Source organism: Rhinolophus sinicus, chromosome 14, assembly GCF_057876585.1.
Source record: "Rhinolophus sinicus isolate RSI-liver-muscle chromosome 14, RSI-T2T, whole genome shotgun sequence".
NCBI lineage: Eukaryota > Metazoa > Chordata > Mammalia > Chiroptera > Rhinolophidae > Rhinolophus > Rhinolophus sinicus.
The window spans coordinates 54,601,171-54,615,768 of NC_142514.1; the positions used below are offsets into that span (position 1 = coordinate 54,601,171).

Below are 14,598 nucleotides of genomic sequence, written 5' to 3' on the forward strand. Positions count from 1 at the left end.
TAATTTGTGGCCAACCAGATACAAGCAGAATATTGAATGTCATCTTCCAAGAACTTCACATAAAGTGAACACAATCCCTTTTCCCACTCCTCCTGTGTCCCCTCTTCCTTCCTGCTAGTTACAATGAAGACATAATGGCTGGAGCTGGCAAAGCCATCATGGATCATGAGATGACCTTGGAAATAGATGCTATGCATGGTGGAGCAACAAGATAGAAAGAGCAAAAAGCTCAGAATGTTATGCTGCAGAGCTGCTACAATAGCCATGCACTATCTCCAGACTTTTATGTGAGAGAAAAACAAATTTCTGTTCTAAGTCTCTACTATCTGGAGCCAATTACTATCCATTCTAACTAATACATTCCCTTCCTTCTCTTTTATTTATCTCAGAGAACTTTTCACTTTAATTTTTACTAGTGTCTCTAGATACACATCCATGACATGTATGACAAAGTTCTAGCTTTAAACTCTAGCATTGGTACACTCATTTAAAGGCACAAGTCTTCTGAACTATTATAATTAAGAGATTTAGAAGGAACTTAGTTAAACATACGATAGCTAGATAAATCCCATAAGTGACTAACTAGGAATTCTAGGTAGTTAGTAAGAAAGCTTCTTTATGTAGACAGCATACACAATATCGGATACTTCTGCACTCTAAAATTAAGCCATACATAACTACACTATGGCCACATGACAATACCATATTAAAGTGTAGAAATACATGTAGGTCATTGCTACTAACTTATCAGTTTATACAAAGCATTCCTAATTTAAGCGTTACTTTATAATTTTTATTTAATTAACATAATTTCCATTTTTGTTTTTAAAAAATGATAAAATTGTATCTGATGGAGTAGATGTTTAGCAGAGGCTCTCAAACTCTGTCACAGGACTCCTTTATACTCTAAAAAAGTCAGCTTTTATGTGTTTTATAGCTTGCAATATTTATCATATTAGAAATTAAAAGTTTAAATTATTTATTCATTTTAAAATAAAACTATCCATGTTCTCAAAAATTACATCATTTTATGATACAGAATTATATTTCAAAAAAAATTAGTGAGAAGAGTAAGATTATTCTAAATTTTTGCAAGTCTATAATACTTAAAATCTGCCTTACTAGAAGGCAGACTTTCATATTTGCACATACATTAAATATCGTACAAGTCATATAGCATCTGGAAAAGCTCCATAATATGAGAGAATGACAGTAAAAGAAGTCTTAGTATTATTATTAGTAAAATTATTTTGGCATTGTGGATCTCCTAAAAGTATTTCAAAAACCCACAGTGGTCCTTGGATTACTCTTTGAGAATCACTATTATGCAGAATAGCTATAGAGAAAAATCTCACAAAATTGGACTGATTATAGGAAGGCCGGTCAAAATATATGAAAATACTCAAAATTATAATGAAATACAATTTAAAGATTATATCAAGATGACAGAGGAGATTCTAAAAATATATGTTCTCCATAATTTCTCTTGGTTAAAGAGAAAAGAAAGAGGAAAATATATTAAGAAAATAATAAAAATGAGATTACTACTCTCAAAACCATTAGATATAATATTATCTACACAAAGAAGTAAAGATATAAAGTTGAATGTATTTATTAAGAATCAGATAAATTTGAGAGAATTGTGCAAATAAATAAGTGTAAAAATATTTTAAAAGTATGTCTTAAAAAATGCTGAAAAGCCAGAAGAGAAAATAAAGATAAAATGAGCATGACAAAAAGTAGTAATTTTCTAAAAATTTTAGTTGAGACAATTTTAGTTATATTCAAAGTCTGTTTATTAAACTGACTCAAAAAATCTTAAATTTTGAATCACATAATAATGATAAATGACCCAAAAATTATTGTCAAAGATTTACACACTAAAATGTCATAAGAATTTGGCAATTGTACGGGCAAGGCTTATTAGTAAATATTCCAAGGACAACTAATTCCTATATACCTTAAATTGTTCCAAAGCCTAGGAAAAAAAGTGAAGTGTCTTAAGACACACCATTGTCCTGGTATCAGCACCTCAAAAAGAGGCACAAAAGGAAAACAATACAATCTCACTCATTATTACAGGGGGAAAGATCTTTAAATAAGTATTAGCAATCCCAATTAAGTGTTTCCTAATCAGACAAAAACAATGACTAAGATTTTGTTTTAAGAATGCAAACATAGTTCAAAATAAGAAAACATATTGATTTAATTAATTACCTTAGAATAACGGTAGAAAAAAAATTAAGACTACATAATACAGTATGAAAAGGCAAGTCGTAATATTCAACAAGTATATATGTTTTATATTTAATTCAGCATCTCAGTAATAAGATAATTTCCTGAAGAATACCTATTAGAAATTATAATATCATATTTCAAGATGAAATAATACGGGCATTAGCATCAAAGTCAGAAATGATACAAGAATACTCATTTGCCACCAATATTATTCTGAATTTCTAACCTACTCAAGAAAACAAAAAAAGCAGCAAAATGTATGATTGCTAGAAAGGAAGAGGAAAATGATCATTTTCTAATGCAAACCTTTAATAAATCTAACAGAATCAACTGAAAAATCATTTAAACTCATAAGATAGTGACGAAAAAAATCAACCTTTATTAAAACACTAGTCTGAAATTATAATTTAAACATTTTTCAATTATCATAAAACATTAAAAAACATTTTGGAATAATCTTAAGTGTGCTAGATGTATGTGAACAAAACTAAACAAACTTAGTGAAAGCCATAAGAACTAAATAAGTGGAGATATATACAGAGGTCCCTAATTATTAATATATGACTCAATATTGTCATGTCTATGCTCCCATTATCAGTTTATAAACATGCCATTAAAATACATATATTTTATTGTATAAATGATTTTAAACTTCATTTGAATAAAACACAAAAATAGCCAATTATTATAAAAGGTGGCTTTCCTTATCAAAAATCAGTATCCCATAGCTAGAATATTAAAATATTACTTTTGATTAAATAGACACAAGAATATCATATGTAATAAAGGTATTATTTTAAATATCTGGTAGAATAATAATTAACAAATAGTGTTGGAATAATTTAATACTATATATAAATAAATAAAATGTTTTATTTTTACAGTACTGTAGTATTTTACTTTCTACAGTAACTCAAAAAAAAAAAAGCTCCAAATGGAATAATGAAAGTAAAAATTAAAAAAACAGGAAAATGTGACAATAAAAGGACTCATCTTTTTATAATGCTAAGTTGGGGAAGGATTTTAGAATTATATAAAGAATAGAAACCCCAAATAATCATTTATCTGACCACATGAGAATTAAAAGTTTCTGAACAGCAAAAGACACTGTAGATAAAATTAATACACAAATAATAAAATTGGAACAACATATGATAATGGCAAATTTCGCTGATACTATCCTTTCCCAATTAAATGGAGTAAAACTCTGTATACGAAGTCCATACTAACAGAAAAATGAACAAAGGATCTGAATGAAAAAAGAAAAAGAAAATTAACCAAGGCAAGTCATAAAATAAGGAATAAAAAAGTCAATACAACAAAACAGTTTACTTTCCCTAATGTAAGTATGATGTAAGTTAAATCTGCATGTTTCTTAATAAAAAAAATCTGTTGGCTTAATTAGTTTAGGCATTTACAAAAGAAATAGGTACTTCTTCAAAATCATTTAAGTTTTACAAATTGTCTAAAATTAATTAGCAAATTGTGACACAATTCGAGCGAAGAGCAAATGAGCTAAAATTTCGAAGGAAAAATTAATAGTCTGAAAGGAGCAAAACGGAAACAGAAATTACAGTCAAACGGCAGGAGCTTTATTAGAAAGGGGACCTACAGCAAATTCCGTTTATTTCCAGGCAAGGAGAAGGAGAACCAAAAGGAGAGCTATCTGGAAATCTGCAATAGGGATATATGGTTTCAGAAGTACTGAAAGAGGACCAAGATAATGTCAGAAAACCTGTCGTAAGAAAGAGTGGCATAAGGGCTTAAAGTCTGAAAAATGAGGTAGACAAGAATAACTGAAGGACATACGTATCAGCCAGTTTCTCTGCTTGCTATAAAAGTAGGCTGCCCCTCTAAATCAGTTGCCTATTGATTGATCCTGTTTCTCACTTTGTTGATAACTAGGGAGAGTACATGCACCCTCTCCAGAAGATGAGTCAAGACAAAGGGTGTGAAATTTCAATCTTCATGCCGCAAGGAGGGAAGGTTTAAGCTCTTAGAAAAAAATTAGGCTGTGATTCTAGGATGTGGGCTATCAAAGACAGAGACCCACAATACATAGACGTTTTCTTTCCATGAGGTGGAAACAGTGAAGGTTCCTGGCCATCACCCTTTCCTTACCTTTTACATGTTTTCTTTCCTTCCTAACAAAATATGTTTAAACTAGGTTAAGGAAGCTTCAGATGTGAGGATGAGGTGACAGGAGGAAAAGGAAAAACTATGCTGCCTCTCAGATAAATATATGGCAAAATTTTCCCCCTGTGAATCTCTTTCCTTTTGTCTCCAAGGGGTGACTTTTTCTCATACTACATCCCTTTGAAAATTCATGTTTGCAATATAAGAAATAAGAAAAATAAATTTAAAAAAGACTATTCGAGCCAACAAAGCAGATAACAGAATATTTCATAGTCTATCCCCGGTCACTAAAATTTTGCAATCGAATTTTAGGCAAAAGCCCCACTTAGGAACTGCTTTGTTTACTATTACTCCCCATACATACAAGGTCTGACAATTACCTTCGCGAACTTGCAACGATGTTGCTAACTATTTCTTGATATCAGAAGGGATTATTCATTATGAATTTGTACCAACTGCACAAACAGTTGAAGTTTACTATTTGGAAGTGCTAAAAAGGCTGCATGAAAAAGTTAGATGAAAACAACCTGAACTTTTTGCCAATTCATGGCTCTTGCATCATGACAATGCACCAGCTCACTTGGCACTGTCTGTGAGGGAGATTTTAGCCAGTAAACAAATAACTGTATTGGAACACCCTCCTTATTCACTTGGTCTGGCCCCAATGACTTCTTTCTTTACCCAAAGACAAAGGAAATATTGAAAGGAAGACATTTTAATGACATTCAGGACATCAAGCGTAATATGAAGACAGCTCTGATGGCTATTCCAGAAAAAGAGATCCAAAATTGCTTTGAAGGGCGGACTAGGCGCTAGCATTGATGAATAGGCAGTAATTCAAAGGTGACGGTAGTGATATTCAGCAATGAGGTATGTAAATACTTTTTCTAGGATAAGTTCGCAAACTTAATTGTCTGACCGCATGTATTTTCCTCTGTAACCTTTGAGGAAAACGGTTGACTACACCAAAGCAGATTTCAGAGTCGTGTGTGTGCTAGTAAAATTCACCATAATAGTATCTAGATGTCCCTAAAATCCATTATAATAATATACAAGTTTCCCTAAACCTTGATCTAATTACTACCATAATATTGTATTTATGCCGGCCTGTTCTTCAAGAGGAACAACCATACAACAACCAGTATCTGTAAGCTGTGGGTAAATAATGACCCTCGCAATTGTTTCAGATCTTTTATTTCTTCTATTAGGACTGAGTTTTTAACAGATTCCTTCCTCATGGCTCCTGACTTTTGGTTGTGTATATCATTTACAATTTACTCTTATACCATAAACTCTGATTGTTAAATGGACTTCAGGCTTTGCAGCACATTTCCTTCCTGAGTTTTATTTCTGTATCTCATTTACAGTTTATTCTTGTACCATAAACTCTGGTTACTTATAAGGACTTCTGGCTTTGCAGCACATCATTTCCTAAATGAATGTAACTTGAACTCACTGCTCTGATTCTTTCCATTTTAGGTTACCATAAATATGGGAAGTTTTAAGCCCTTTGGACAAAACACATCTTATCCCAAAACAGAAGCAGATTCAAACACTGACTACTCTTTCTAAATACTGAAACTTGAATTCCATTCTTGATTAATCCTTTCCATCATTTTGCTCAGAGCATTTTTTTAAAATGAACTCCTAGTATTAAGTAGTGATATTTTCTCACCCTCTTCCTTTTCCCTACTACCTAACTGTTTCAGTGTTTCTTGGATCCTAGGTTCTCTTAAGCACTCTATGGTATTAATTGTTCTCACTGTAGTTTCTAGTAAACCAAGTTCCAAGTCACTAAAGACTAGATATGTTAGTAAAACTAATAAAATAATACTCTATCAACCAAGTAAGCTGAAGAGGAGACTAGAAATGAAACCAGCAGAAGATGGAACAAGAATTTTATATAGAAGATTCAGAGATAAATTTTATATAATTAAAATTAATTTCAACTACTTCAAGAAATTGAGCTGGAGATAATTTCTATAATATTCTATAAATGGTAGCTATAAGCAATGAAAAAGCATAGGGCGATTTACATATTTATATAATATGAATAAACAGTTCTATGTTTATAACAGTTCACCATAACATCATCTAACCATAACAATGTGGTTAAAATAATTATCAATAACATTAAAAACCTTTAGAAAATTCCTTATAATGCATATATTTTACCAAAAATTTCATAACATTCAAAATAATTCCAAAGCCCAATATACAATGATATATTCTATGTAACTTCATAGATATGAAATAAAATAACCTTTGTAAGATGAATATTTTACTCCAAATTGATTATCAGCATATCTAAATTGGTGATCAGAATACAACATATCCATATCAAATTGATTATCAGTATACATCATTCAGTGAAAGTCTCTTCTGTATAAAGCATATAAAAAACAGGTGACATGCCTAAAATCAGTGAGTTTATATTCTACGTAGAGTGCCAAAAGACACTTCACATGCACTTTACAGTTTTATAAAGCTTGCTATCATCTAGAGCAAATTAACACAGTGGCATTGAGTGCTCATGAGGGAAAAGTTTTGAATGGGATACATTTGCCTTTTAAACCTATTTTTTTATTCAATGGATAACTTGTGAGATTTAAGGGCTTGAGGACATTTCCGTGCTATATTTAGAGCACATATCCTCAATTATTTGAAATCAGACTAATGACAATCTGGATGTTTTCTGTACGCCTTTCTAATCATATGAATATAATACAAATAGTTGTACCTCAGTCTACAAAGAAACAGGTTCACATATGAAGGAGCATTATCACAAATACAGTTCTTCACGAGTGAAAAAAGTTCACTCTTGTTAATTATACTACAATGCTGTCTTCAGGTCTACCTTTACCTAATGTCCAAATGAAAACAAAACTCTAAAGATTTTTAAAAAGCACAAGCTCTGGAGTTAAAAGACCTAGACTTAAGTCCTAGAATGTCACTTAACTGTGGCCTTTGGAAGTAAACTAACCCTCTAAGCTTTTAGCTTTCCTATTTATAAAAATACCTAACTTACAGTGCTATGGAGAGTAAACTACATACTATATGCAAAATATCTAGCACAGTGCCAGGTACATAGTAGGCACTCAATAAATATAAGTTTTTTCCTATTTCCATTGTCCTCAAAGCAGTACTAATATAGCACAAAACACTGAATGAATATTATGCTATATGTAGACTTATCAGCCTTTAATAAATTAAATACTTCTTTATATTTTAACTATTAAGAAGCAATTTATATTACTATCAATATCTGCTTGCAATAATTAATAAGATAAACATATATATAAAGCATAAATTATAAAATAGTAGTGGTAGGAGTTATGAATATGTCACATTGTATTTGTACTACATTATTATATGACTTTCTCAGATAAGAAAATCACAAGCAGAACATTAATAATATAATGGAAGGTATTTAAAAGAGATGGCAGAAATTCTTAGGAAAAAGTTCCTTGATATGGCTTTGGGCAATCGTTTATTAGATATAACACCTAAAAATATTTTAAAATATTTTTAAATATTTAATTATAAAAATATTTCAAAGAAAAATAATAAACAAATTATACTTACATGTTTCCAATGTGCAAGCTTTCCTGTTATATTAGTTTCAGGCTGAAAAAATAGATCTTCAAGGAGCATATCTTCATATCTTTTGTGTATGTAAATCCATTGTGTTTGACGTTCATTTCTAAATTTTTGTTGATATTTTTTATACAGAAACAAGGAGCTGAATATAGGGGGGGAAAGCGTCATTTAGTGTTTTGCCAATAAAAAGATTAAAAAAAAAACTATTCATGAGTTTACTTTTATCTTAGAAAACCTGGTAGAGTAAATTTAATATCATACTTGTTTTCATTACTATATAAAGCTTTTTAGGCACTAAGGTTTGTTTATCAACATTCATCAGGAGATAAATGAGTGCTGAGAAATCTCTGGTTATATGAATCGGCAAACAATTCTGTATTTACATCTGGCTATGCATTTTATAATATAATGGCAAGGAGAACATGACTGTATTATCTAGAGAAATATAAGGTAACCTCTCTTTATTTTTCCTCTCCAGTGAAGAAGTAACTTTTATTTCCACCTAGGAAAATTACTGTAGAACAGTACTATTCAACAGAATATAATGTATATCACAAATTGATTTTAAATTTTTTATTAACCAGACTAAAAAATAGTTAAAAGAAATATGTGATTAATTTCAACAGTATGTTTTCTTTAACCCAATATATCACAAATATTACCTGATAAATGGCATAAACAAACTAATAATAAACATAAACATAAGCATAAACATACTTAATAGTGAAGTTTTGAATGTTATAAAACTTTTGGCTCTTTACAGTTTTTTCTGATCCCAGAAAGGCTCTTAGCTGTCTTTCCTCCTGGTTCTCTTTGGTAAAATTCAAAGCTTACACTTTAGCCTTCTACTCTCATGGAACTACCAGCCTTCTCTTAATTATTTATCATTTGCTGGGGGCAAAGGTGATCAGGACTTTAGTATTCTCTAACTATTACAACTGGGTTAGAGCTTCTGCCCGACAAGTGAGAACTAAGAGGAGGAAGAGCTCAAGACCTCTCAGCTGCTCTTGCCTGGAATAGATTCTCTAAAATATTCTTAAATTTAATATTTTAAAAGGATCCAACTATGAAGCAATTTATTTCCTGAGGCATTTTTCAAAACAATAGGATAATCAGCTGACAATAGTGGAGCCTAATAACAGTTGTGGTATCAAAGGAGTTTAGCGAGCTTAAGAGACAAATCAGAAAAAGAGACAATTAAAGAGAGTCCTCCTAAAATTACTGTCATCCCATGAGTGGCTGCACCCAGCCAAGGGTATGCCCTCTAAGGAGCAATATCAGAGGCTACCCAATGCAGGGGAAACAGGCTCATTAAAATAGTCCAGCCTAGTCATTAAATAAATAAACAAGCAAAAACCAAGTCCTAGGTGAGCTCAGTATCCAGAGTTGTTACAGTATATTATCTAAAATGTCCAGTTTTCAGCAATAAAAAAATTATGAGACACACAAAGAAAAAGTGTAACGTATACGGAGAAAAAGAGCAGGACTTTGAAACTGCTTTTGAAAGGGTACAAATGACAGACATAACAGATTAAGACTTCAAAGCAGCTATTATAAAAATAGTTAAAGGAAATAAACTTCAAATAAGTAAAGAAAGGTATAATGCCAATGTCTTTTCAAATAGAGATTATCAATAAAGAGATAGAAATGATATAAAAGAACCAAATGGAAAATTTGTGGTTGAAAAGTATGATAACTGAAATAAAAATCTCATTAGAGTAGTTCAACAGATTTTAATTGGTACAAAAAAAAAAAAGAATCAGAAATCTTGAAAGATTGATCAAGATTATGCTGCCAGAAAGAAAAAAACTAATGAAGACAAGTGACTAGACCCACAGAGAAGTGTGGGGTACCATTAAGTCCAACATCATATGAATAATGGGAGTACCAGAGCAGAGAAGAGAGAGAAAATGAGAAAAAAATATAGAAGTAATAATGGCTAAAACATACTGAAATTAAGAAATTAAGGAAACAATAATCTACACATTTAAGAACATACCAACAGAATAAACACAAAGAGATCCACATCCCGACACTTCACAGTAAAACTTGATCTCCACAAACAGAGAGAAAATCCTGAAAACAAGCAGGAGAAATATTACTAGCAATGGACAAAGGAACACCAATTAGATTAACTACTGAGTTGTCATAAGAAACAATGGAGGTTAGAAGGCAACTGTATGGCAGAGTCAAAGTGCTGAAAGAAAACAAAACAAAACTAAAAACAAAGAAAGAAACCTTTTATTCGTGGATAAGTCACCACTGAGAGAATCCTAGGACATAGGGGTGAGGCTTAAGCACCCCTCCTGCATCACAGATACCAAGAAAAACTGCATTAGAAGAGTAAAAGAATGCATACACATTAACCACAGTCACCCACCCCAGGCCAGTGCAGCACCACACTGAGAAGACTTCTCTGAGACCATGGTTTTCCAGTGGGAAAAAGACAGACCAGGGGTGACATCCAGTTCCCGAGCATTGTGGATGGCTTCATGGAAGCCCCTACTCTGGTGTTACCCAAAGTTAGCAGAAAGGAAATAAATGAAATAAAGAATAGGAAAACAATAGGAAAGATAACCAAACTACTGTGTTTCCTCAAAAATAAGACCGGGTCTTATACTAACTTTTGCTCCAAAAGACATATTAGGGCATATTTTCAGGGGATGTCTTATTTTTTCATGTACAACAATCTACATTTATTCAAATACAGTCATGCCATCTTCTTCTAGAACATCGTCATAACGTACTAAATGCATCCGTCTGGGTGACAATCTTAACTGGGGCTTGTTTTCGGTGTAGATCTTATTTTTTGGGGAACATGGTAAGAGAAGCTTCTTTGAAAAGATCGAATTGACACACCTTTAGCTAGACAAAGCAAGGAAAAAAGAGAAAGAGCCCAAATCAACAAAATTTTAAATAAAAAGGCTGCTATAAACAACTGTACACAAACTAGACAAACTGAAAAGAAAAAAAAAAAAGGAAAAGTTCTTAGAAACATAAAACTACAAAGACTGAATTAGGAAGAACGAGAGAGTCTGAAACCATGACCCAGATGAAAACATAGAAAAAAGTTCCTTGACCTGGCTCTTGGCAATGATTTTTTAGATATAACACCTAAAGTACAAGCAACAAAATCAAAAATCAACAAGTGAATCTATATCAAACTAAGAAGCCTCTGCATAGCCAAAGAACAATCAACAAAGTGAAACCTACAGAATGGGGAAAAAATATTTATAAACCATATATATGATAAGGGATTAATATCAGATATATACAGAGGGTAACAAAAAATGTATACACGTTTTAAGAAAGGAAAAAACTGTATTAAAATTGTAATACTCAATATATACCAATAACAAAAGATGAATACAAGTCACGTTTGACTTCTGCCATTACGAGAGGTGCTCAAAGTGGTTACCATCAGTATAAATTTAATAAAGTTTTTTCATTTCTTAAAATGTGTATACATTTTTGGTACTATATATATATATATATATATATATATATATATATATATATGTATATGTATATGTATATATAGTCTGTATATATATATATACACACACACATATACACACATATATACACATATGTATATGTAAAGAATCCATACAACTCAATAGCAAAAAAATATATAATTGAAAAATGGGCAAAAGACATGAATAGACATTTCTCTAAAGAAGATACATAATGGCCAACTGAGATATGAAAAGATACTCAACATTAATCATTAGGGAATGAAAATTAAAACCACAAAGGGATATCATCTCACACCTGACAGAATGGTCATCATCAAAGACATAACAAATGCTGGCTAGGATGTGAAGAAAAGGGAACCCTTGTGCACTGTTTGTGGGATTGTAAACCACCACTATGAAAAATAGTATGAAGGACTCTCACAAAATTAAAAATAAAATTACCCTAAGATACAGCAATTTCACTTTTGTGACTATATCCAAAGGAAACAAAACACAACCTAGAAAAATATCTGCAGCACTACGTTCTTAGCAGTATTATTCATAATAGTCAAGACATGGAAACAACCAAAGTATTTCTACTCATGTTTTCTCTTAACTAATTTTAAAAGTAATTGTTGGGTTTAAAACATATATAAATGTAATATATATTTGACAACAGCAGTCCAAGATGGCAGGTGGGAGCAAAGCTGTTTTGGAATAATGAAATGACACCATATGGTAACTTGAATCCATAGAAAAAAATTAAAAGAACTAGAAAACGTGATAAATAGGACTGTTAATATAACAAACCCAATGAATACATGCTTGCTCTTCCCTTAGCCTCTTTAAAAGACATAACACTTTACGAAGTGATAATTATAATAATGTAGTGTTTGGATTGTAACAAATATAGCTGTAATATGTATAACATTAACAGCACAAAAAGGAAGAAGAGGGAATAAACATATATAAAAGTAACATTTTTATATCTCACTAGATGTAAGTTAGTATAAATCTGAAGTAAATAAATTAAAATATATACTATAAGCCCTAGAAAGAACACGAAGAAAATAATTGAAAATATACAATTAAATCATTAAAAGAATGTAAATGTGCATTATAAAATATTCACTTAATGAAACAAAAGTAGTAAAGGGGGAAAAGAGGAACAAAAAGATATGAGACTTATCTGTGCATAATGTTAACATTTAGGTTTATTTTAAATCATCTCATGGTCTTAATATTTTAGATTATGAAATTTACATACCTACTTTAAATACAATTTTAATTTTTAAGAAATTTTATTTTTAAAAGAAACTGTCTTAAATTTTGTTTTTATAATGACTGATAGGATATATACATAGAGTGAGAAGAGGTGCAAATCATTTCCACAACCTATTGATATTAAAAGCTTAATTTCCTCCTCATCAGAGTTATTTATTCATTTGTTCTTTCATTTATTGTTCAGGCATTCATTTATTAAAAATGCACTGTTCTGAGAATACATTGTAAAAATCCAAAGTTCCTGATCTTTTAGAACTTACATTGGAGGAACTTCTTGGTGCGAGATTCTTTTTGTCTCATTAATATGAATTACTATAAGAAAGCAAACTATATATATATATATACATATATATGTATATATATGTATATATATATATATATTTGTGTGTGTATACATATATATGTATATATGTATATGTTTTAAATAGATCCTATATTTCATCTCAAAAACATATGTATAATATTTTCATACCATTTTATTTTTACTTGAGGATCTCTAAGTAATATCCTAATTAGGAATTGACTAAACTATTGGCCAAAGTACCTGACTTATCTAGTGTCCTTAAAAATTAAAATTCTCATTAGAAAACAGTCAATAACTCATAAGTTGAAAAAAATGGGGTGGTTATAAAGATCAGGTTTGCTTCTGAAAATTGGATCCATTAATCCATTAAGATTCCTTGGATAGTGTGAAACAGTCTAGATACCAAGAAGTCAAGGAAACTCATGGGGCAGGGAAGGTTGAATATGCCATGGAAGTATTCACATTGACTATAAATTTCCAAGAATAAAGAATAAAACATGAAAATTAAAAAGTTATGGCACACAGCAGAATTTAACTTGGGGTTCACAAACCCCATGAAATTATAAGCAAATTTTATTTGACTGTGTGTATAGATTACACTGAGGATAATGCCCATAACTTTGTTCAGATTCTCAAAGGAATCTGTGATCCCTCAAAAACTAAACCTTGGAACAGACGCTAAATAAACAAAAATATCCTAAAAGAGTAGATAAAACAAAATAAATTACAAGAAAAAGCACAAGAAAAAGCAACAGCCTCAGACATTTAAAATGCACAATGAATCAGCAAGATGGCGGAGGAGGAAGCCCTGGGACCTCCCTTCCCTGCACCCAAACACATCAATTCAGCAACAATTGACAGACAAATTCGAACTATGAGAAATCCACAGATTAACTGAAAGGCTGATGCATCCTGGGTGACTCACCAAAGTTAATAAAAAGATTCAAGACATCCTCTCTCTACCTTTGCACAGCACAACATAATCAGAAAGAGAACTCCTAGCTCCCAGATTCTCCCAGGGGAGGAAAGAGCTGATTCACATATTCAGTGCCCCCAACTTTTCTGAGTGGACTCCCCAGAGGACTGGCTTCTGTCTTGCCAGTCTCGGTGCTCGGACAGGTCTGACGCAATCAAGCTAATTAGAAAAAATAAAATAAAAAATGAATACAGCAGCTTGGGCTGATAAATGCCATAACCCCTTACCTCTGGCTCAGCACAGAGTAAGCAGCCACAGCTGCCTACAATGCCACAAACTTTCTTGGGGCTGCCCAAAGCACTGGCTTCTGACCTGCCTATATCAGAGTGCTGACAAGACCTGGAAAAACCTAGCTGCCTGGAGAATAGTGAGAACAGAGATAAAGATTTGGGCTGGCAGTCACCATACCGCCGATTCTGATTCAGCATAGAGCAGATAGACAAACCTAGCCCTCAGCTTCTCCTTGGAGAGGGAAAGAGTTGAATGTCCAGTGATCCAACTTTTCTGGAGGTCACCTAAGGAACTGGCTGCATTTGCATTTGTTCTGGTGCACTAATGTGATCTGACATACCCTTGATACCTGGGGAAAACAAAGAACAAAG

The 14,598-nt window shown here is 31.8% G+C and overlaps 1 protein-coding gene across 1 annotated transcript in view; it reads right to left on the reverse strand.

Moving 5' to 3' along the window:
* LRRIQ3 (leucine rich repeats and IQ motif containing 3) overlaps positions 1 to 14,598 on the reverse strand; it is a 147,083-nt gene that overhangs the window by 71,447 nt on the left and 61,038 nt on the right. Inside the window, exon 5 of the mRNA XM_088791203.1 lies at positions 7,960 to 8,116. Coding sequence (XP_088647329.1) covers positions 7,960 to 8,116 — 157 coding nt within the window. The remainder of the gene's footprint in view (positions 1 to 7,959; positions 8,117 to 14,598) is intronic.